Source organism: Nelumbo nucifera, chromosome 5 (genome assembly GCF_055504915.1).
Source record: "Nelumbo nucifera cultivar China Antique chromosome 5, China Antique-T2T, whole genome shotgun sequence".
NCBI lineage: Eukaryota > Viridiplantae > Streptophyta > Magnoliopsida > Proteales > Nelumbonaceae > Nelumbo > Nelumbo nucifera.
The window spans coordinates 58,483,478-58,510,275 of NC_142653.1; the positions used below are offsets into that span (position 1 = coordinate 58,483,478).

Sequence of the window (26,798 nt, forward strand, 5' to 3'; positions counted from 1 at the left end):
GGGCCTACTGGACCAAGAAATGCACCACCAAATGACTGATCTGAATTGGGATCTAGAGAGCTGGTGGATGAGGTTTATTGACGTAAAAATGAACAAAAAATACCACAAACCCTCTGCTGGTATCTTTGAAAGAATAGGAATGAAATAATCTTAAAAAACAAAAAACTATTTGATCAAGTACATTTCAAAAGTTCTTCCTTTGGAAGAATAATAATGGGATTCTTTGTTATGTTTTCATTTTTTTCATGATGTTTAATATTTTTGGAGGTGTTTGGTTTCATAGAGTTTTTTCAAAAATGGCAACCATAAAAAATAGCAGTGTTTTTTTGCAGGGTGCCATCTTTTACTCATCTAGTGAAAGCCAAGATAGGTGGAGCAGAATCTTAGTCCTACATAAACCTGTTTCTAACCATTTGTTTAACTTATCTAGTGAAAGCCAAGATGGAGCAGAACCTTAATCCATCAACAAACAAAAGCAGTTCAAGGACATGATTTAGGGTCAAAGTATTGTTCAATTTCTAAGTGTGAGTGTGTTCTTCAAGAGTTCAAGAGTTTCGTCAGAGTTTTCTATGGATATAGAGTTCAGCATAGAGTTCAATTTCTAAGTGTGAGTGTTTTCTACAGGTATAAAAAAGATAAAAATGTAAAGTTGCAAACAAAAAATTCAGGGTACTAAAGTGAAATTTTCTTTTTTTTTTTTACATTTCTCTATCAAATGCTCGAGTCAACCCATATTAACCAAAGAATTAAATCCAAGAGAACTACTCATCCGTTTTTTCATGACTGTCACATGGCATATATACAGGTCGGGGAAACCTGTACACCCAAAAATAAATTTTAAGATAAACACTGTTCTCACGACTGCACATAGCAGATACGCGTCAGGCCAACCCGATTACCCGAAAATAAATTATAAGAAAAACACTTTATTATGCATTATGCATTTATTTTCAAATGCATTTCGAGGTTTTTAAAAACGTCCATTTCGAGGTCTGTTTTTAAAAACCTTGGAAGTGTGTAACGCAAATGCAAGACCATGCTAGATCATGTACAACAGCACAAGATGGATACTGATTTAGTTGTGTAATTTTGATCCATTTTGGGCAACGAACCCGTTCATTATATAGATCAGGATTTCTCCAAACGATGCCATTCACAAGTCAGTCCAATTGACCTAGCTGGTAGATAGATAAAACGATTCCATCATTTCGTAGGATGTAAATTCAGCAATTAAACATACATATGCAGTTTCTTACTTCAGCCCAAGAGTTGTTTATTCGAACTGCTAAACCAAAGATCTACTGTTGCATAAATGGCATACGACAAGGCAGTATTCAAAATTAAGGGAATAAAAACAATCAAGAGGACAAAAAGGCATTTTCAGTGCCAAAGGATTGTTAAGCCTGAAACAGAGAAAACTGATACTAGAGTTTATAAAGTACTGTCTCTTTTATTACCACCAACAAACATAAGAAATCAAGCAGAGGCAGTCTTCTTTTGCTGGAAAATGACAGCATAAATTGGAACAGCCACACCGATACTGAATGCAGTGAACACGCCCAAAGTCATCTTCAATTTCTGATGTTTCATCCTGTCCAAGTTATACATGTGTTTTGCATGAAGATAATATGCCTCATCATGACCATGGCCATGTCCTCCCCCCATCCTCTTCACCCCAGTTGAGTGAAAGCTTCTAACTGAGAAAATAGTTTATCGCTGTTCGTAAGTTCATATTTAGAATATATACAAGTATGAAAAACTATGGAAAAAAACATGTTACATTAATTCTAGGTAGGTGAATGCAGGTAACACGACATGGAATAAAACAGAAGGTGCTTGACTCAAAAGAACCAGTAAAACATGCAAAAACTGAACTCTTTTGTGACTCTATTTAAGAATAAATATCATTCTGAAGTTGATTAGAAGTGGGAGAAAAAAAGTTCCCGTTGAATCTGGTATGCTGTACTACTTCAGTACTAATTAGTATATCTTAACAGCTTATTTAGCTACAACAAACTATTGATTCAGAGTAACATTTCTAGTACATATGAAGCTATTGCTTCCTTGTGCTCCTCTCCTTTGCCTCAACCTTTTCATAGCAAGGAAGTTTGGTCCAAACTTGTCCCTCCTAAAGTTGGAGCCCTTTGTTGGGAAGTCTCCCTTGGGAAAATCAACACTTGGGATGTTTTGCAAAAAAGAAGACCTAGTCTCTGTATCTCTCCTAACTGGTGCACCCTTTGCAAAGCAAACGAGGAAAGTTGCTACCATTTACTAATCACTTGCCCTTTTGTTGTAGGCCTTTGGGAAAAGCTTTTTGATCTTTTTGGGAGCAGGTGGATAGAACCGGTGCAGATTTGCAATGTTTTTGATCTTACAACTTTCAGGTGGCCAAAGAGAAGAGGAACAATCTTTTTGATCCTACAACTTTCAGGTGGCCAAAGAGAAGAGGAAGAGTTTTGTGGAGGTGTGTGAGAACTGCTTTGGTGTGGACTGTGTGGGAGAAACGAAATGCTAGAATCTTTAATGACAAGGAGAGGGATTAAACTTGTGTGTTTGAAAGCATCTTATGTAGGGGCATAAGTTGAGTAAAATCCTTGGACCTGTTCTCCTCCTACACTTTTGATGACATAAGGAGAAATTGGGAACAACTGGCCAAAAGTTCTACAGTCAGAAGCAAGCCAGTGGTGGATTGGAAGTCTCCTGATGCAGGCGTCATTAAACTAAATTTTGATGGCAGTAGTTTGGGCAACCCAGGGCCTTCAGGAAAAGGGGGAGGTTTTAGAAACGAAGAAGGTCAGATTGTAGCTCTATTTTCTGGTCCTATAGGGTGGGGAGACTCAGTAAATGCATAACTCCAAGCTGTGTTACAAGGAGCAGAATATGCAAAAGAGTTGGCAGTGGAGCATTTAATGATTGAAGGTGATTCCAAATTGGTTGTTGGATGACTAAAAGAACCAAAGACGGCAGCCTGACCGTACAGGGGAAATTTGAGAAGATTTAAGTGGCTGACTTCAAATATTTCACTCACAGTTCAATGGGAAAGAAGATCGGCAAATGGGCTGGCAGACCTCCTAACTAAACAAGGAGTACATAGGAATCAGCTCTTTTGGGCTCAATTGTAAGCTTTATGATGTAGTTAGGAGGCTGCACCTCACGCCTCTTAGTGGGGAATTGTATGATGTATACTTAGGTCTTTAATCAATAAAATTATCATTTCCATTATCTATCAAAAAAAGAAAAGAAGTGGGACTCAGGCTGAAAACTCAAATTATAATCTCTTAAACTACATCCCTTGTATATCTATTTCTCTCATTGTTTTTACTCATGTTGAACCTTAAACCAATCTATAGCTTGTCCACGCACCCACACACCCATTATAGCCAGATCTGAAAGCTCAGATTCTCTAAGATACACTAATCAGTAGTACACTGTCCAACCTTACCTTTAACTAGATTTTGTGGCCCATCTGCATCGTTGACTGTATCAATGTCCACTGTCCAACCTTACCTTTTTTCCCAAATAAGACTTACAACCCTTTTTTCTTGAGAGGTAAAATGGAAATTGTTAAATAGAGGGAAAAATCCACCATGAATTTTGATATTGGAAGAGCATTGACCAATCAAAACCCCCGTGAATATTGATGAAACCACCTCATTAGTTACCATCAGTGCCAGAGGAATCCAATCTCCAAAGAAACTTACCCTTCTACTGAGTCCAATGTCCTGGCCAGGAGGACAACAGGTTTGTTAAAGTCCTCTGGCATAACCCACTGTCTATCTTATAGAAGTAGAAACTGTGACTAGATATCACATGAAAAACTGCAATATATATCAAGTTGGTTCGCTCCCCTGGCCACAAAGACGGCAGCAATTGTCAAACACCATTCCTGTAGAGATAATAACATGATCCACTGTAAGGAATGTTGTCCAATGTGTCGGTCCATATGAAGAAGGATACTTTGGATGAAGTGAGGATTTCAAGATCCACTTCCATGAAATATTGTCCAAATCTATAGCTTCCCATCTTCCCATAAAAGGACTAAACAAAAAAAAAAAAACAAAAAAAAGCCCAACCTCTCAACCATACACCATCTGCTTTCCTGCCTATTAGGCTGTATCTCAATTTTGACCAATTTCCTCCTGGATCAACAATAGGTCACCAGCCTCACAGTCTTGCAAATCATGCCAGAACCTCAAAGCCTATACCAACTGATAGCCAGCAATCTCAGAACTCTCCAAGTGGGCCTCCTTTTTCTTGTGCTATTGCAGACAGTCCAGGTAAACTTCCTACTTTGTTCAACAAACTCCAACCATTCTTACTCATTTCCACTAATAGCTCATACCTTCTACTGCAGCTCCACAATTTCATCTTAAACAACATAAACCTAGTTCCATAAACTCCTAACAGAAGATGTAAGATGAAAGGTTTTCAATAAGACGAGAAAACAGTGGATCACTATTTGAAACTCTTCATTCAACTTGCATCTATGTATGCATCAGAGATTTGGGGCTTGAGGCTAGGATTCATTGTTGTATTCCTACAGTACACCCTACCACGTTCACAAGGGATCTCTCTTTCTGAGCATCTCATATTCTGTATGATGCTCAGTGTTAATTACAACAGTTAGTAAATATATTAAAATATTTGAGGCAGTTACAAGAAAATTTGTTATCCACAGAAGAGGGATCGATTCAATTAATACACTTTTCTCCCTGAATACTATTTAATACATTAATCATTTAAATGCTGAAGTATGTTGCAAACGATAGAAAATCAAAAGATAATTCCTTAGTTCAAACTTCCATTCACCCACATGCATGCATGAATACACACAAAAAGACTGATTAGATAATGATTCTGATTTCATTAATCAAAACAATGATAAAATGATCTCATTTCTAAGTTGAAATTCAGGGGGCTTAGGAAAGAGCCTAAAAGCTTACATGTCATTGGAGGAGGCATATTGGCAAGCATAGTAGTAGAATTAGTGGTAAGCTTAGCAAATATTATTGATTCACTGTTGGTAAATTATCAAATGAGTGTTGAGAAAGTTGGTTCTATTGCTCAAGATGTATCTTGAAGGGAAGCAGTTATTGACTGATTTTCTACAGCCAGGATTAGAGTCCACTGACAGAGATATAAAATCCACATCACTGAACACCCCAACCATTGTTACAAACATTGTTTTAAAAGGCTTAAGCTTTGAGGTGTGAAGTGTATACCTTGAGGTGAGGCACACAGATTTTACCTCAAGGCTTAAGCCCTTGTCAGAATGGGGTGTATGCCTCAAGCCTCAATCTGTGAGGCATATTTAGTGATAAAGTAGCTTTGGTAAATATGGCCCAAATAAAAAGAGTAAAAATTGAAAAACCAATAGGACAAATCAAGTCCTATTAGTTCTCTTCTCTTAGAGTTTTAAGAGAGTTCAATGCAAAAAGGGCCAATCAAGTTATTAGCTTCTCTTGGATAAATCAAGTGGGATTTTTTTTCTTATTATTCTAAATCTAACATCACAAGCTTGTAATTTTTGCATATATCAAATCAACCGAGTTGTTTCCTTTCTTCTAAATTGTTGGGTGATCATAAATCTAATATCAATTATATGGATGATTCTTCATATGTTTCCTTTCTTCTAAATTGGCCATTTAAATAATTTGAAAACTTTGCATTATGAATCTTGAAATGTAAAATGTTTATAATTTTTAGTTGATTAGTTATTATATTATTTAACACTTAAAAGCTAGAAAGTGCTGCTTTTAAACTTCCATTTTATGGATATGTGTACCTGCTAGCATACTAACTTGATAATATGTTATTTTTATCACTTATGAACTTTAATTAATTTTTTTCTCAATTTTTTGAGGCTTATACTTCAAAACACCTTGAGGATTACGCCTAACCTTTTTGGGACATTACAGTTCACCTTTAGCTTTATAAAACCTTGGTTACAAATTTACCATCAACACAATCATCTTTTTTTATTGGTTTAAGAGGGGCATGTGGGAGCAATATTTATATCTTTTCTCTTTATTTTATATCATAGTCACAGTTCTGTCCCATACTTAATGATGCTGCCCCACACTCCTTAGGGGCAGAACAGCCATTTGAATTGTAACCTAAATCTATAATTAAGGTTGGCCGGCTCCCTCCCTCTTTCACTGAACACTTCAACCATGGTTACAAATTTATCATCAACACAAGCATCTTTTATTGGTTAAAAAGGCATGTGGAGAGAAGTATTTATGTCTTTTCCCTTTACTCTATAGCATAGAGTAACAATTTTGTCCAACATTTAATGATGCAGTCCCATAGAGTTTTACAGTTTTGCATTTGGGTTAGGTTGGAATGCTCCAACATGTTGCAACAAACCCGAGCTCAGTAATTGAGTGCTACAAGGATTTCCTAATTGAAGGAGATTCTAAGGTGGCTGTGGGCTGGTTAACAGACCTGAGCTCATTAATTTGGTGCTACAAGGATTTCCTAAAGAAAGCAAGCTGGTTAACAAGCAACATGAATGTTAGTTCACACGTTGGGTGAGAAGGTCAGCAAATCCTATGGCTGATAATTTGAAGAAACATCTGTACTGGGCAACCTTGTAATGTTTTGATTATAATGTACAGTGGTTTCTTACACTTTCTTTTACTATCAAGAGAGGTCACACCCCGTGCCTCTCTTTGGGATGCTGTAACTTTGCTTACATATTGATAATGAAATAACTTTTCAATTATCACATAAAAAACATGTTGCAACAAATTTACGGTCCGTTTGGTTCGCAGTTGGAATCAGAATCCCTTGGAATCAGAACTGGAATGATCTATTCCCATAGTCTGTTTGGTTCATACAGGAATTCAAATTGGAATTAGATTTAGCTGGAATGGGATTTCATTCAAGAGGGGGAGGTAGATCTGTGAAATGGGCCAGCACGGCACAGCTCGTGCAAAGTTTACATCAAGCATGCAACAAACCAACTGGCTTACCTACCTCATCATACAACAACAGCCCTTGACCTACACTAGAAATGTAGGCCCACAAAAAGGGTCCACTTAATTCACCACCCCTTATCTAGCAAGATGATCTGCTGAAGCACTGGCACATCTAGGCCATCTAAACAAGGTGTTCAGAGATTCAGACTGCTAGTTAGAATTAGAAACATAGCCTCCTATGTGTGTCCGAAAGTCCAAGGAACCTCCTTGCTCATCCACCTTATCACAACAAGGTGTTTAGACTGCCAATTAGAAATCTAGCCTCCTTAAGTATATGCCTGAAAGTCCAAGGAGCCTCCTTCCCCTTCAAAAAGAAGCATATAAAGATGCAAAGCATCATCACCACCTAGAGAAAACAGAGAGAGAGAGAGAGAGATGGTAACGGCTAATGGATAAAAGAGCCTTACATCACAAATATCTCTTGATGCCTTGGTGTTGGCACAGCCACAAAAGCATTAGAAGCCTGAGCTCATGATTGCTTGCATGGGAAATCCATTAAAAATCTAGGCCACCCTCAACCTAAATGATATAGGCTGCAAGGCAACTAAAATAATTCCTAGGAGCATGGCTTATATAAGTAGGAAACCCCAACTTATATTCTTATCATTTATCAGAAAGGTTTATGTCTATATTTACTTATGATAATAATTTCCTCTCCTGAATGGTTATTCATGACCTATGTTGGTCCAAAAGCAATCTAAGAAGCCATCTAAAAGGTAAGCAGTTTCTGCAACCAAGACGACATGGGTTGCAAGGTGCTCAACACCATAGTGTACCTTGGACGGTTGGACCTTGATGGATAAGCATCACAAGCCTAAACTCAATCTTTGATCAACTAGAAAAAAAATGACAAACAATTATGAACTTAAGCTAAATGATCTGAGTTGGAATTCGACAGGAAATATGGCTCTTCAGTCTTCATAGACCTTAAAGGAAGAACAGGGTTCATGAGCCAACAGAAAAATAGTTGGGTATGTTACAAGGCACTCAACACTATAGTGGTCCTTGGACCATGATGGGCAAGCATCACAATCCCAAACTCAACCATTCAACAACCAGAGAAAAATGGAAAATACTTATGACCTTAACTAAATGATCTGACTTGGAATTTGACAGGACATATGGCTCTTCATAAACCATAAAGGAAGAACGGGATTCATGTAGGATGTAGCCATCCAAAATAATTGGGTATTAACTTAAACTAGTAGTTTCTTCACATGAATTGCAAGCAACTACCTTGACTCTATTTGGTGCCACATCTGATAAAAAGCCACCCAAAAAAAACAGATTAAGAGATGAAGAAACAGGTTACAAAAAGTGCCTGAAAGCATGGCAACACCAAAATACCTTGGAGATTAAACATTGGAAGTGAATTCTATGCAAGCAAATTATTTCTTTTCCCCCTTAGGCTTTGATTAAGTACCTTAGTGGAAAGATCAATGTTTTGAATGGACAAGCCACTATCTCATTTCAGAGCAAATTAGATTTTGCATTTCGGCTTTGGTTGTTAAAAGTTGACTTCTAGAGTTCAGACTTGGATATTCACCAACCTAAAATTGCAATTGATGTTGGATTTCGCTGCAATTTCTATTTCACAGTCAAGTAGCATATTGCCATGTAGGAACCATGTCAAGTTTGGTGGAAAAATCCCTGGATGACATGTGTGAGAGAACGTCTTTGAGGACTACAACAGCCATTCAGTGCTAAGATTCCAGAGGTTAGACCATGCAGAGCCAGGACCAGTATTGGGTGATGGCCTTATTTGGTAACTAGTTGTCATCCGTCACAAGCAAGGATATACCAAGTTACAATGGAATTATCAACAAATAGATTTCTATGTTAACTAATTGTGATATTCAAAATATACATTAGAAATTAAAAGTATCCATCGCCACGACACATGTAAGAAAAGAACCATAGTTAATATAGAACATTAAATAGATACAGTTCTTTCTAGCTATCTACGGTAATGTATTAATAAATAAAGAAACCGTCAAGATTCAATTATATAAGTATATAACAAATTATTGTCCTAACTTGTTAATCCAGATTCAAGCAACCATCTTCACCTTGCATCACAAAATGAATTTGCACCTCTCTATAAGGCAGACGATCATTATGGGAAAATAAGAAATTAGAAAAGTCCCTAAGTGTATCAATAAGCAGTTGTTGAGTCTTGTTAGGAAAAAGAGAAGGCATCAATAACAGTAATGAGAGATTAAAGATCCAAAAACTAAAGCTTGCTTTCTGCGTTCAAATGGAATGAGAAAAAGAGGGTTGACCTGATCTTGAAACAATAGATTCAGAGGACATCAACACCTTCAGGCCGGATCTCAATCCATTGTTCAAAGCCATAGCTATTGACGAGAAAAAACCAGAGAACGGCGAAAGCTCCCTAACTCGGTTGTTCTTGTTCGCTCAATTGCTAGCTCCTTTAGCCCTAGCAATGAGTCCGTGAGTACTAAGCCTGGGATCTCTGCTTACCTTATGTAACGGAGACGCCACAGTTTCCGGCCCTTCTTGGTCAGACTCCGAAGCCCTTTGTTACACTTTAAACCCTGCGGTTTAATATATTTCCCTTTCTATCCCTCGTTCTCCTTCAACCGTTCAACCTACTAGGCTGCTACCTCCACGTTTCGTTCAACAATCAATTCAGATCCACAAGCTTAAACACTTTATTTCTTTTTTCACTTTAATTCATGTATTTTAATTTATTTCGCTTTTTATATAAATGTAGATTGTGGGTTTGATAGATTTAATTTATATTATTTTTTTAAGTATTTTGTAAATGATAAATACATTGTTATTTAATGTAAATTAAAATATTAATTAATAATTTATAAAATTTATAAGATACATGTGAAAAATTATAAATTTTAAGTGTTAAAATAATTATTCTATTTATATTTTTAGTTTTATAAGTTTCTTGAATTTACATATATATATGTATATATATATATATATATATGTGTGTGTGGATTTGATAAATTATTTATTCCATTGATTTATAAAATACTAATTTTGAATATTATTCTTTTTAATTTATAATTGGAGTTGTTGAACATAAGTATATACATTGTTTGTTTAGATTGTATGTAAATATTAATGTTAATGAAAATTAATTTATTTTATTTATTATCATGAAATAAAAGTGACTTAATGGTTAAGATGCTTGCACTTTTAATAAAAATTATATATACTGACTGATATGCCACTAAAACAATATGAGTTGAGAATAAAAATAGGGTATGGGGGAAAGAAGGCTTCTTTACTCAAAAAAAAAAAAAAAATCCACCCCTCCAACCACTCTAAATCTCTACTAAAAAACTTGCCCAAATTGTTAAATTGCATGTAGGTGAATTTTTCAACTTTTTTTTTCATTTAATCATTTTGATTTATTGTTTCTTTCTTGTTTAAATGCTTGAAAGTATTCTAATGTTAGCTTATCTACATTTTTCATGTCAAAAATCACAATTTTTTATGATATATGTAGATTTTAGATTTTTATAAGGAAAGTAAGAAAAAGTTAAAAATTAAAAAAATTGAAAATTTGTTTTTTTATTTGCATGTAAAGACTTAACATGTTTGAAACCTATGGATGATCTATCAAATCCATGTAAGATTTGAAAATTTCCATGTAATATTTTTGTATTTTTTGTAAATTTTGGATTTAAAAAATAAATATTAATTATTTATTTCTATTATTATTTGTCCATAATGGCTGAATGTATTGTAAATTATTGGTGGATATATCATATCCACAAATCATTTGTCATTTATTCTTCAAGTATGATTTTTTATTTTTTTTATTTTTAGAATTAAAAGTAAACATTAATTATTTATTTTTTGTTGTGATTTGTCCATAAGGATTGAATATAGTGTTAATATATGGTTGATCTATCATATCCATATATCATTTTTGCATTTATTCTTTAAATATGATTTTTTAATTATTTTGTAATTTTTAGAATTAAAAATAAATAATAATTAATTACATTTTGTTATGATATAGCCTTAAGGACTAAACATATTCTTAATATATAGTTGATCTATCATATCCATATATCATTTGATATTTATTCTTCAAATATGATTTTTTAGTATTTTATACTTTTTTAAATTAAAAAATAAATAATAATTAATTACATTTTTTATACATCACCTAAAAGGAAGAAGAATCAGATATTTTTATGAAAATCTGGTATTAGGGTAAATAATAATAGACTACATGCAAAATGCAATTTTTGTGGACAGATTATTAAAGGTGGTGGTATAATCCGTCTTAAACATTACTTAACTAAGGTATCCAAACATTTCAAATTATCTGAAATGCCTAAAGAAAATTTATAAGAAAATGAAAGAATATATCAAAGAACAATAAATATAAAAGAAACAAAAAAAATATTAGGAAGAACATTGAGGCCTAAAAAGGATAAGGAGGAGAAGAATAAAGAATAAGAAGAATGCCTCAATATGTTAACATTGATGATGATACAGAGCAAAAAACATTTAATATGGGTCTACATGCATTACAAGTCTCTTAGTTGGAACAAAAATAATTGTAAAGATTCTATAGCACTAAGCCCTAATTTAAAATATCAGAACATCAAGAGGGTGTTCTTTATTCCTAACACAGTTATCTAAGATAAAAAATAGTATATTTTGAGCAAAGAGTTGGAAAAAAGCATTTAACATATTAAGCCTTCTACATCTAAAAAAAATCTTCAAAACGTAACAATCATAGTATAGAAGAGATTGATAGGTATTTGTATAGATATAGAAATGCTAGACAAAAAAAAAATAATGTGTTATGATCAATGATATGGAAATGATGATATAAAATTTATTTAAAAGTTTTTCTATACAACCACATCTCTGTAAATGCAACATATCCATATTATAAAAGTATAGAGGGGCCTATACGTTCTGAGATTATGGAGGGTTTTTAGATAAATAGTTGAAGAGTTGAGAACTCATTTCAAAACATTCTTTTAAAAAGTTGAAACATATGAACTCACTATTATGTGTGATGGTTGGACATGACCAACTAAATTATCGACCATCAATTTTATAGTGTATTGCAATGGGTAAAGAATATTTTATAAATCTATTAATGCATCTAGTGAACGATATAATGCACATTGTTTGCTTAAGTTGATGATTACAATGGTTGATGAAGGTTGTGTAGAAAATGTTGTTCAAATTGTGAGTGATAACGAAAGTACTTGTAAAACAGCTCGCAAAATGTTAAAAAAAAAAGAAATACTTATATTAAACACCACGCGCATTTCATAACCTCAAATTAATGTTAAAAGATATCGCTCAAGTTTTTATTTTATTCAAAATCATTGAAAAGGAAAAACGATTACTAATTTCATTTATAATCACTCAATTATTCTCAGTTTGAGGAGTTGTTTTATAAATATGCTTTGATGACTAAACCTCTTATAAAAATACTTCAAATTTTTTATGATGAAAAATAACAATAAGAATTGTGTATGAGACAGTGTGCAGAATGAAAAAGATTATTGAAGAAAAATTTTCAAATTCAAATAAAAACATCATAAACATTATAAATAAGAGATGAAATACATAACTCATTCACCATTTGTATAAAGCATGTACTTTTTTTTGTATATTTATATCACAAATTTTTAATATTTTATGCTAATTATTAAATGAGCATTTAAGCTTCCAATTAATAATGTTGTTTTTTCTTAAATTTCAGCATATTATTTAAATCTAACATTTTCAATATGATTATTATCTTGCTATGGATGATGATTTATTATTACCTTTAAAAAGTGTCATTACAAAGTTGGAACCAGAAGAAATCAAATGTGTATTTGCCTTATAAGAATTAACCTAGGAAAATTAAAATTTTAATATATTATTAATTTTCTATCTTTTAATGTTAAATTATAAAGTTGTTAATTAATTAATTTGAATGAATATTATGCATTTTATATTTGTATTTAAAATCTTTTTTGTTTTTCAACTAAATGGCGGTTAATTTATGATCAAGATGCTCATTATCTCCGTAAAATAACAATAAAAATATTATTACAAATTATTTCTTCTAGTAGTTCTGAACGAAATTGAAGTACTTTCAGTTTTATTCATATAAAAGAAAGGAATCACCTATATTATAACACTTTAGAGAAATTAGTATATGTCCACTATAACATGAGAATGAGGATTAAATATCTCCTTAGAGATAAAATGCATCTAGAAGGTTACTTCAACCCAATTGATCTTGATAATATATATAATGAAAACTATCTAGTGATATTTTGGTTAGAAAATACTGAAAAAAAAAATGCAATGGTCTTAAATGAACTAATTAATCCTCTAACATCTAATCTCTATATTGTTAATTAAATGAAGATAAATATTGATGATTGTGTCAAAAAATAGACTAGTAGTAGTGGAACTGATAATGGTGATGAATCTACTGATGATGATGGTGATGTAATATCTGGTTCTAATTATGAATATGATAAACATGGCTATAATAGTGTAGGTGGTCAGAATCAAGGTAATGCTAGAAATACTTTTGTCAAATAATACCATCTATGAATGATTTAATGCCACCTAATCAAAAGCAATATCGTCCAAGTCGTAGAGACATCCAATTAATGGATAATTTCAATTATGGTTCTTATGGGTATTGAAGACCAAATGAATGGAATCAAAACTAAGAAAATTTATGGACAATAATGAAATAATGTCTGCATTAAGTAGCATGGGTTCGATTATGGATACAACTTTTCTTAATATGAATGAGTCATGTGACACATGTATTACACTTTGAGAATAATGTCATTATAGGGAACAATTTGAGCATTTTAGGCAAACATACACAATGTCATACTCTAATAGAATGATTTGGGCGGATATTACACTTTAGTTAGAAAACAATATAACGTAAATATAAACAATTATGAACATGTAAATAACTCCCAATTGGGCTTCATTTTTCTTTCTCCTTTTGGTTTCTTTCCCTCCCACTATCTCTATTTTGAGAAAGCCTTCCTCTCGAGTTTTCTCAAGGTTTTCCGTTTAAGTTTCTCAAGGTATTGTTTCTCAGTTCGTGGTTTGAATTTGTTCATGATTCTCGTTCAACTTCGTTGTTCGCTGGCGAAGGAAGTCTTCTGGTTTCCTCCTTTGTCAGAACCCGATTCTCCGGCTGTTGCTGTTCATGGTGAGTCTCATTTGTAGTTCTCTGGTTGATGCTATTCATGGTGAGTTTTGTTCGTTGTTTTCCGGTGATGGCAGTCTTTGGAGTCCCCCTTTGTCAGTTTTATTCGTTGTCCATGGTGGATTGAAGATGTGCTTATTTGTTTACTTCTTCTGTTGGTGATTTGACCTCACCGTTTCCTAGTTGCAAAAGATCTTTTGGTTCTCCTTCATCCATTGTTTTATTTTGTTCTCTTGAGAAATCATTTTCGGGCTTTCTAATTGGCGTTGCTCGCTTTTTTTGTCTCAATTTCTTGATTGAATGAAATTTGATGCCTATGTGCGATTTCGAAAAAAAAAAAATAACTGCATTATTAAATATTAACGTGATTATAATATTTGTAAACATTACGTTCCATACAGGGCATACGCTCATTCGATATAGGCTGATATGCAAATATATGCGCAACTTCCATCTTAAAAAATTTTACGTCTTGCATGACTCGAACCCAAGCCTACTTGCAACTTAAGATGCTTAGTGAATAATGGTAAATGAAATACAATTGTTATTATCATTACTATAAAATATAATCTGAATAAATGTCATATCTTTAAATTAAATAAAATAGTATTAAATTTTAATATTTATAAATATAAATAAAATAAATAATCTACCAATTTTATATTTATATCAAAAATTGATTTTTTACTTAATAAATTTATACAAATAAAAATATTAATAATAGAATAATTATTTTAGTACTTAAAATTCATATATTATATAATTTTAATATATTTTTATAAATTATTAATTGATATTTTAATTTACACTAAATAATAACATATTTTATTATTTATAAAAATAAAAATTTTGTTTAAAAACTATTCAAGCATATAATATTATATTGAATCTATTAAATACACTAATCTAAATTTATATAAAAATTATTTATTATTTCAAAAAAAAAATTGAAATAAAAGTGTTAAAAATGGAATAATCATTTTAGTAATTAAAAATTATGAATTTGCAATATTATATGCTTTTAAAAATTTTAATATATACATATGAAATATTTTAAGTTAACATTATATATTTTATAAATTATCAATTTATATTTTGATTTACATTTTATAATAACATATTTATTATTTACAAAAATAAAAATATTGTTTATCAAACATTTTAAAATTTAATATTTGGTTGACTTTTTTCTGTTGATTGAAAGGTAAAAATATTATAATGAAAAATAATTAATATAGTAATTAAAATATAATAGCATTTAGCATTTGTTTGTATATTGGAATTAAATAGAATAAATATCAACGCTTTTATGCATGCGTTAATTTGTAAAGATCCATATAAAATGAGTCGTAGGTTCTTGATTAATGGATTATCAACAAAGTTGTATGATATCTATGCATCCCATAATATTAATTGTAATATATATTCTTTTATATATACCATTAAAATATACATTTCTTATTTTTTATATCTTATCTGTAGCTATTTTTACCTTAAAACTAGTGTAGTTGATGAATTTACAAAATTTGTATCTATTTTCTTAATGTATCTATGTGTTTTCATATCTTTCATTTGTATCCATGCGTTTCCAAAGCGTATCTATATTGAAGTTGTTTGATACGATACCCAATACCGATACTTTGATCATTGGTTAAACTCACGCCAATAACTGTGACAGCTTAACATCTACGCTTAGCTACTTCGCCTTTTGTGTTTATGAGTAAATGAATATAACTTTTATTTATTTATTACATGAATACAATTCAAATTAATAATACATATTACAGTTAAATCCAACTAAAAATTAAAAAGTAATATTTAAAATTAGTATTTTATAAAATAGCAGAAATAAATAATATATCAAATCCTTATTTATATCAAAAAATATTATTTGAACCTCAAAAATTTTATAAAAATATAATATTAATAGGAGAATAATTAATTTAATACTTAAAATTTATAAATTTCAACATGATATATATATATATATATATTATATGTCAACTTACATTACATAAAATCACATTTATTATTTAGAAAATAAAAAAATCATTTACAAAATATTCAAGAATATAATCTTAAATTGAACCTATCAAATCTACTAATCTACATTTATACCAAAAAATATTTTTAATAAGAAAACTATAGGAATAAAAATATAATAATGGAATAATCATTTTAAAAGTAAAAATTGTGAATTTGCATATGATATGTATCTTAGAAATTTTAATAGATTTAATATATTATAAGTTGAGATTATACATTTTATAAATTATTAATGGATATTTTAATTTACATAGAGAATATAATGTTTGGTTGACCTTTTTTGTTAATATAATAAAGTAAAAATAGTAAAACAAAAAATAATTAATATAATAATTAAAATATAATAAGAAAATATGTTTTAAAATTTGGACTCTTGATTGATATATTATTAATAAAATTGTATGATATCTATGCATCATATTATATTAATTGCAATATTTGTTGTCATATACACCATTAAAATATACATTTTCTATATATTTATACATTATTTATGATTATTTGACCTTAAATTTAATATTATTAATGTATTATGAAATTTTTATGTGTTACCTTAGCGTATCTATATTTTTCGTCCATATGCATGCATTTCAAAGTGTATCCGTATCCAAGTTGTCTGATACGATATGCTGTACCGATACTTTAATCCTTGTCCCGTATGTTAACTATAATGCGGTTGTTTATAAATTCTATTAAAATATATTATATAATATTATATATATATATTATATATATATATATCTTATTAAAGTCATATATTTAGTGTTATTTGTGTTTTTTTATGTTATATTGAAGTTTTTATAGTGTTTGTTTGCATATTTTAATTTTTCTCCAATATATATGCATATCCAAGGTGTATCTCAATATGATATCTTAAAATTGCATTTTCGATACACTAAGCATTTTCGATACTTTGATATTGACTATTAAGTTTAGTCAAGGATTATAAGTCAATTTAATTTGGACTTGAGTTTCTTTTAAATTTAGGGTTCAATTTTATATTTCCAAATTTAGTCCATTTAGGTTGTTGACACATGACAAAATTTTTATAGGCCTACAAATGCCCCATCAAAAACACAATGATACAACTTTGAATGTTGCCAATATCCTCAATAAATGTCAACTTTCATGTTGGATGATTGTTTAAATTGAAACACTTGTAAAGATTTTGACTATCTTGTGGGTATCAAAGAAATTATTGGGATCTTAAAACTTGCAAATCCCTTACTACATATCAATGTTGTTGCCATAGGAGTTTGTGCATGTGATGTTCAAATTTTGGAGAGTTATTTGAATGGCTTCATGCTCTTATGCTTTGTGAATTAAAACAAACTTCTTTAGTATTTTTAGACTTGTAGTGATCCTACATATGGATTCAATCCTTTTTTTTATTTGGAAAACAAGTTGAAACTACTTGATGAAGTTAAGGTTGCCATGTCAATATTTGTAACAATCCACTTAGATGTATTTAAGGGTTGAAATATTGATACAATACGTTTGATACAGGGTGTATCAAATCGGAATCGTTAATGTTTAGTACAGGATATGCTACGACTGGAGACGTATCCTTCTAGTCATGCGTATCGAATTGGTACGGGTGTATAGCAGTCTGTATTGCATTGTATCGACCGATACATATCGATACGAACCTGTACACTACCCGTGAAACGTGAATGCGCATACTCGTCTACTAAAAAAAGAAGGTTGCAAGACTCGAACTTGTTTCCAAAATTAAAAGAGAATTTAACGTCCGCACCTATAGGCCATTACGCCACTCCATCTTTTGTTTTTATGAATAAATTATTATAGATTTATTTCTTTATTACTTTAATGCGATTCAAATAAATAATGCATATTATGGTTAACTCCAATTAAAAATTAAAAAGGAATACGTAAAATCAGTATTTTATAAAGTAATAGAAATAAACAATATATCGAATCCACATTTATGTCAATATATTAATAAGAAAATAATTATATTAATACTTAAAATTTATAAATTTGCACATGATATATATATATACACACACACACACACATATATTAATTAACATTATATAAAATCATATTTATTATTTAGAAAATAAAAACATTGTTTACAAAATATTCAATAATATAATCTAAAATTGAATCTATCAAATCTATTAATCTACATTTATACCAAAAAAATATTTTTAATTAGAAAATTATAGGAATAAAAATATAATAACGGAATAGATTTGATATATGATATGGATAGATTTGCATATGATATGTATCTTAAAAGAGTAAAAATATTAATGGATATTTTAAGTTAAGATTATACATTTTATAAATTATTAATGGATATTTTAATTTGCATAGATAATTTAATATTTAGTTGACTTTTTTGTTAATATAAAAGAGTAAAAATAGTAAAATAAAAATAATTGATATAATAATTAAAATATAATAGGAAAATATGTTTTTCATTTTAAACTCTTGATTGATACATTATCAATAAAATTGTATGATATTTATGCATCATATTATATTAATTGTAATATACTTTTTTTCATATACACCATTAAAATATACATTTTCTATGTATTTATACATTATTTATGGTTATTTGACCTTAAATTTAATATTATTAATGTATTATGAAATTTTTATGTGTTTCCCTAACGTATTCATATTTTTTTGTCTGTATCCATGCGTTTTCAAAGCGTATATGTATCTGTATCCATATCCAAGTTATCCAATACGATACTTGATACCGATACTTTAATCCTTAGAATTCATGTACATAGTGTAGTATGTTGAAAGTTTTAAATTTATAATGACCAATGGATCCAAACTTGTAAATTTGGTCACCACTATGAAATCCTTATATCTTAGAAGCTCTGGAGGAAACAAGATCCATTGAAAAAAAAATACATTAATGTGAATTAACAAATAGTCTAGCCCAAATTAGCATTGGGTCTTAATGTAAATTGACAATCAAAGAACTTAACACTTTTTTTGTATGCCACAATACACATGTTTTCCATGTTACTTTAGTGGGCCCATGTTAAAAGTTGCTCAATTTTAAAACAATTTGGATCTAATTATATATACAACACAATTGTTATCAAAAGCCTAAGTATAGATTGCACTTTTTCTTGATTAGCAAGCATATATAATGGTTATTATAACTAACCAAATTAGTCATTGGTTAACCATGCTTGTCTTCTACTAGGAAACCACTCCCTTATTGCTCCTAACACCCTTGCTTTTGATGAGTGAGTATAAGATAATCTTTGACTACTTTATATTGGTCTTAGATGTTAAAAACGTTAGCATTTTCTATGAGAGTGCTTACATGGTGTAAAGAGAATTTAAAAAAAACTTGAGTTGCTTAAGAGTGATTAATGTGTTAGGTGATGGGGCCATTATATAATAGATAACAATTTTGATTGAGGGCAAAAATCATATGTCAGTGACAAAAATTTATTGTATATAAATCGAAAAATAGAAAAATGATGATAAATATTAATTCTTTGATATTTAGTAAAATGGGATAAAAATCTATGAGATTTAATCTCTTTACAATGAAAAACCCTCTTATTATTTTCTTTAAAAGTTCTATCTAAGGGTTTAAAAAGCTTATTCTTTGATGAATCTAAAAGTATGCACAATCAAAGAGTTGATGAAGCTTGTTCCTGAACTAATGCATATAAATCTTGTAATAACTGTACCTTAGAGATCTCTTGTATATATGTATATGTCGTATACATATTTACATATATATACATACATATTTGTATATATAACTTTTGTATAGATATTTTACATACATAAATATATGTGTATATATTTGCATAAATACATTTATATATGTATAATTTTAGAGTGGGTTCATTGACCAACCCGAGCTTGAACTGGGCCCAAGCCCAACCTGAGTGCATCAAATTATAGGGCAGATTGGGCTCAGATTGGGAAAATCGGGCTTGACCTCGCGCTCAGGCCTTAAGCCCAAATTTTAGGGCTAGGCCTGGGTTAACCATAAACCCAGCCCAATTCACCCGAATTGCACCCCTAATAGAGATAGATTAAGAGAATTTTAGTTGGTTTTAGGGAAAACTTATATATTGGAATTTCAACCAATGGCGTTCAACTTATGGGCCCATGTGACTAAGGGATAAGATTTTGTCCTTATCTACTTACCCGTAGAGTTAAGGCTACAATAGCCATCTTGGATAGGAAATATTTAGCCTTATCTTTTTTATCTAGATTTATTTTTAGATAACTTTAGAAGTTTAGGGACTTTTAATTTAGTGGGTTCCATTTGATTCCATTGAATTTGAACTTTGTTTTCTAGAATTAATTGGGCTTGGCCAAGGCCCATTTAATTTAGATTGGAGTTATTTGTAAGCTTAGGCTTCCATCTTAAATTTCTAGACCTAACCCATTTGTAATCTGGGCACGTGGCACAAAATTTTTTGTGCCTACAAATGCCATTTCGAGGTTTGTCCATGTACACACCTTGAATGTATAAGTAACGGGCAAGACTTAAAACATGATTAAGAATGGATTTCATAATCACAATTTATTTTGAACAATGAAATTGTTACAAATAGTAGTTTTAGAAATTTTGCTTGCAAAAACACACTTATGTAAGTTTGCTTGGATAATAAAACTTTGGTTTTTCAAGATTGTTGTTAAAGCTTGAGCCAATATCATTTGTGGTCACAAATATGCTCTTCTAGTTAGATGTGCATCTATTGGCCACTTATCTATCAATAATGCTTGTATGATCTTTGTCATGTGAGTTGTTTACCATTCCTTTGTTTGTAGGTGTAAAAGATAGATTTTAATACCCATGGCCATGAAGCAATTGAACTTGTACCAAGCAGGTCCACCCATCCTTTTTTACAGTTGCTTTGGATTGAATCCAAATTATGAATTCTTTTGTTTATGTGGCTTCGAGAACCATTTTCAAAGTAATCTTGACAAAAGGCTAGTAGTCTTGCATCGCATAAATAAGTCTATTCAACCACCAAAATATTAACATAGTCCTTTACATCAGGGGTCCCAATAGGATTAGTAGATAAAGAAAATAAGTCCAAGATTGAAGTTTTAGCCTTTGGGTCTATAGAATGGGTTGGGGTATTAAAACTTCTATTCACATAACAAAAAGAGTAGGAAGCTAATTCGCTTAAAAGTTTCTTGGTCTCAATCAAAACCCAGAGGCAAGACCAAGGGAGACTTGCATGCTCTTAAAGCACTTGAATTACTTGCGTGGAATCCAAGCATATTAAGACATGATCAATTGCCTTCCACTTCACCAACTGGACTTCTTGACAGATAGCTTGTAATTAGCCATGTACATGAGCCAGGTAGCCCGATCCGCTATAAGTCAGGCTTGGGCTTTCTCAAAAAAGCCCGAACCGAGCCTAACATGATATTATATATTAAATAATAAAAAAATGCATTTTATTTAATAAAAATATATATTATTTTTTCTTTATTCTTCTCTTTTTTTTTCAAGTAATAGTGAAATATTTATTATTTTTGAGTTTTGAAGGCTTTTAATATAAATAAAACTTTTTTTATTGAATAAAACAAGAAAAAAATCAGTTTTCAAATTTTTAGTTGGGCTTCGGGCTTTATATGAGGGTCAAGCGAGGCTTGGCTCGGGCCTGAACGTATTCTGTTGGTATATAGACAGAGTCCAACCCTAACCCGACCCAGCTTGGCCCATAAATAGGTCTACTTGTAATTCTATTTCCTTTACAGTACCCCGACTTTGAGCTTTTCCTCCTACAATACCTAAACACGATAAGTCAGTAAATACACATATAGCTCCAAAAGCACAGGCATTGCATGAAATATAACCACCATTACGTGATTATTATCTGGGTTTTGGATTGAATTAAAAATATTGTTGAACCTCATTACGATTCAATAAGGTGGGATTTGTTTATCTTTAAAGCACTTCTCAGTCCTGGCTATCCATATATGTAGTACAAGGCTAGCACTGTCTTACACATTATCAGTCTCAGAACATTTTTATCATGAATTACCTGTTGGATTGCCTCCAAGCATTGAATCTAAGAGTGCTAAAACAAAAAATTAAAAGAAAGCTTCCAAACATTGATTCAGTTTCCTGGTTACAAAGAGTACACAGATTGTCTTGTCCTTGACTGAACAGGGTGTCCTTGACTGGACTATAGTTATTTACTACTCTTCAAAAGAATAACCAACTGGTATGTAGCTGGGAGAGGGAGCTTCCAGATTTTTTTTTTTTTGAACCATGTCCTTTTTTCTTCCGAGATAGGAGTCATGAAAGGCTAAGTTGCCTGGATGTAAGCATTTTTTGGAGGAAAATTTCCTTGCGGGATGTCCTAACCATAGCCATGAGACATTGTACTCCTCAAGGTAAACTAGAGTGTTAATGACTCTTTGCAATTCCCTCCCGTTAAAATATCTTTCTAAGAGAGTTACATTCCAATCTCCGTTGGAAATGAACTTAACTATTGACTTAGATTTTAGGGCTCCACTGACTTAGATTCAGGGGGCTTGGTCCACTTTAATTTCAGATCATGGATTGACTAGATAGCCCACTTCTTGCAAAAGTCCTTGCAGGATAGGGACCATAGCTCTATTAGGGAGCTTTTTTTTTTTTTTTTTTTGCATGTGGAAATAAACCCTCATTTCTCAGATATTTTGACTTCTAGGTTTGAGCCCAAAGTTTGTATTGTTCACCAAACTAACCCTCTTTAAACTCCTAAAACCAAGGCCTCCACTGCTTTTGGGTTGGGCCAGCTTATTCCAGACACACTGTCTATATGGGTTGGGTTTCGCTTCAGTTTTTGCCCACCAGAAATTCCATATTTTCTTGCCCATTTCATTTAAAATATTTTGAGGGATCTTGACTACATTGATTACATGGATAGGAAGGGACTGAGTGTTTGTTTTCCAACTTGGCTGAGTTATAGCCTTCCAGCTATTCGGCTTAGCATTAATGCTTTCTAGGAGAAACTCTAGATCATGTTGTTTCTTTCTTGACCAGAACAAAGGAACTCCCAAGTATTTTGTATGGTTGTCTAAGGTTTTCATGTGGAGTTGTCTTTTTAGCATTCTCTAATGCCTAGGGTGTATATTCCTACTAAAGGTGACTCGAAATTTCTCAAAATTGATGCACTGACGCCAAAGAGACTGAAACTGGTCTAGAGTTTCTTTTAGATTCTCAATTTCATCCATATGGACTCTTGGGAAGAGCATTATGTCATCAACAAAAAACAGAAGGGAAATGCATGGGGAACTCTCTAACAGTTGGATTCCTTCAAATTTCTTTTCAGCCTCAGCTTTGAACATAAGTCTAGACAAACCTACCATTGCTATTATGAATAGATAAGGGTGTCCCCTTATTTTAAGCCTCTTGAAAGATTAAAGTGACCTTCAACTGATTCATTTATAAGCATAAACTTTGAGGAATAGTCCCATTCCAATCTGTCATAGGCTTTTGACATGTCAAGCTTCAAGGCTAGGAAGACATGCCTAGAACTATAAAATGGGTCGTGTTGGGCCAACACAATACGGCCTGTGCAAAGTGTGTGTCGTTCCGTGCTGACTCGTTGGTCATCCCTCTCTCTCTAGGATATTTTGAGAGGTTGGCCTGAGTCTGTGCGGGCTTGTGCCGTATTGGGTTGGTCCATGGGCCTAGTCGGTACGTGGATCGGACCAAAGCTATGCAAGATTTATTTAAAAAAATTGAAAAAAAAAATTAAATTTTTATTTTATATGAATTTTGATATATACAATTGTTTATATATAATAATTAAATAAAATAGTATAATAAAATTGAAAACAATTGTTTATTTTATTAATATATTATATACTATATATTATTATATAATTATAATTATATAATATAAATATATATGGGCCATGCCAACACATAAGCCATGGGTGGCACAACCCATACAATCGTGTCATGCCTGGCACGGCCTATGAACCATCGTGCCAAGCCGCAAGCGGTACGATCCAATTTATACCTCTAGCCATGCCTCCCTTTTATAGGATTTAAGAAATTGAAAGATTTTTTGAGTTATGACTAGATTGTCAACCATTTGATGTCCAAGGATAAAGGCTACCTTAGTTGGGGCTATACATTTGACTAACAACAAGGTACAGATAACCTTATCCAAAATTTTGTACAAGACACTGCATAGGCTAAAAGGACGATAGTCCTGGACCTTTGAACAATCTACATTTTTGGGGATTAAATGGATTAAAGTATGATTTATTTTTCTAAGCATTTTTTTTTATTTAGAAAGAATTCATGGACAAGCAAGACTTTCTCTAACCCCATTAGGTCCCAAAATTCCTTAAAAACTAAAGTTGGAATGCCATCAAAACCTGGGGACTTGAGGCTACCAATGCTAAACAGGGTTTTTTTAACTTCCTCTTCTGTAGGAATCACCAATAGAATCTAATTGTCTTCTTCAGATATAATTGGCTTCAAAATGTCCAAAAAAGTGGCAATGTTCCCATCTGATTGGAACGCTAGTATCCTTGGATGCTTTTGATACCATCAATGGTATTCCTTCTTTGCTTGAACATTGTTCTTTTATGAAAAAAGTCGTATTTTATCTCCTTGTTGTAGCCAAAGCTGCCTTAATGAACTGGATAGACATTGTTCACCTTCCTTAACATGTAAACTTGCTCAAAATATAATGGGTACCAATGGGTGACGGGGCCCACCTTATCTTTTTGTAGTAGCTACACACACACTATATATATATATACACTTTTGTATACATATTTATCTATATAAATATATTTTACACACACATATATATAGCATATACATATATGCAAATATGTATACAAAATTTACATATATTTGAATGAGGCTCGAGTTGGGTTTGGACTACTTAAGGGCTAGGCCCAGTCCCAACCTGAAAAATTTCAAGCTGGGTCAGTTCAGGCTCGGACTGGGCCTGTCCAAGTTGCACCCCTATACATGAATCTTTCTTCTTCAATATTAATGGTGCCCACCTTGGAATTTCACCTTTATCTAGTTCGATTAGGACACCATCACTTGTGTTGATCACCATACTTGCTCACCTTTAACGAATGCCCAATTGTTGTACTAAATTTGGGTTTAAATTAATCAGCCCAAAACGCCTTTGGATATCCCCCTTGTAAACGGAGTCTCTGTCTTCAAATTTAAGATGGACTCTAATTTTTATCCTCTTATGCCTAAACCTTCCCATAGTCTTACGTTCTTATAGTTTGAAAGCTTGCTGAAGCAGTCACATAAGTAAGAATCAATCTTATTTTTGTTTTTCTTTTTTAACCTCCTTAATTTCTAAAGAGAGTTCCAATGGGGTGATGAACCATCAACTCATCAATTGATGACTTCAATCAATGTTTAACTTCAGTCTTGTGCTTATTGTCTATCTACGATTGAAATAGCTTGTGACCAAGAACTGCAAACCTCGAAAAGCTAATTTCCAATAGTAATGGAATGTATGTTCCCAAGGCTTTTCATCATCCTTGAAAGAGCTTGGTTGTATTTTCTTGTATTAATGCGGCAATGATGATCAAGTTTTGAGGTGGGCCCAGTTTCCAATCCCAAGGCTTTTCATCAACTAACTTCCATAAACAACATGACATTATCAAATGAATTAAAGGTAGATATACTTAATTCCCTTGTTATTCTTTTGTCTTCTTATTTCTTTTCCTTTTTTTACCACATTCTTGTTGTAGATAGACTAAGCAACGAGCATGACAACTTACCCAATTCCTCCTTTTTTTTTCTAACCAAGAATGATTTCATATGATCCAGATTTTATGACCTCTAGCTAGTGTTTCACTTATGCTTGGTTCTTCCATTGAAAATTCAAGTTACTAAACACTTCATCATTTAAATTATTAACACCCTTAAACTTGATTCACTTCTTTATGCCCGTTTATTAGAACAAACAAGACCTTGGCACCAAGTTTTGGTAATCATGTAGCAATTTGAATTGGGAAACTAGGCATCCTATGTAGGTTAGTTCTCACAACACAAATGCTTGTATGTATGTTTGTTTCTATGTGTGAATGTCACTTTTCCCTTTTCTTCTTTTTTTCTACTATATGGTTTGTCAAAGTTGATCAGTAATGCAAACTTCTTGAATGTGATAAGATGGAAGGAGCTTCCATTGGTCATCCTCGACAATAAATCTACACCACCAAATCTTATGTTCTTATTAGCTGCATGGCAAATTGTTTGCAAATGTTAAGATGTGAAGATAAACGATGATAAAAGAAAATAAGCACCAAGGGAATAAGATCTAGTGGCAACAATCCCTAAGATTTTATAGGCATCGGTGATAAAAGAAAATAAGTAAAAGATCAGTTTATTTCAAAATTTCCATGGTTTCCATAGCACAAGGAAGTAGCATCAATCGATTCATCACCTTGTCATCTTTTCTGCTCAGTGGTCGTATCACATCCAGTGTCCATTCTCTTATTGGGAATCAAATCTCCGGCCTATCAACCCAATGTTTTACTCCAAAAATGTTTGAGTTTCTAAGTAACCTTAATAGCCATTTATCAATATTCCTATATTC

The 26,798-nt window shown here is 31.8% G+C and overlaps 1 protein-coding gene across 1 annotated transcript; it reads right to left on the reverse strand.

The window, feature by feature from the left end:
* Window positions 1–1,222: 1,222 nt before the first annotated feature.
* On the reverse strand, window positions 1,223–9,513 carry LOC104596845 (TonB-dependent heme receptor A). Its single transcript, XM_010258169.3, has 2 exons — window positions 9,266–9,513; window positions 1,223–1,697 (listed from the first exon to the last, which is right to left on the reverse strand). Exons 1-2 carry the CDS (start codon window positions 9,336–9,338, stop codon window positions 1,477–1,479), a joined length of 294 nt encoding a protein of 97 aa, XP_010256471.1. The 5' UTR covers window positions 9,339–9,513; the 3' UTR covers window positions 1,223–1,476.
* Window positions 9,514–26,798: the final 17,285 nt, after the last annotated feature.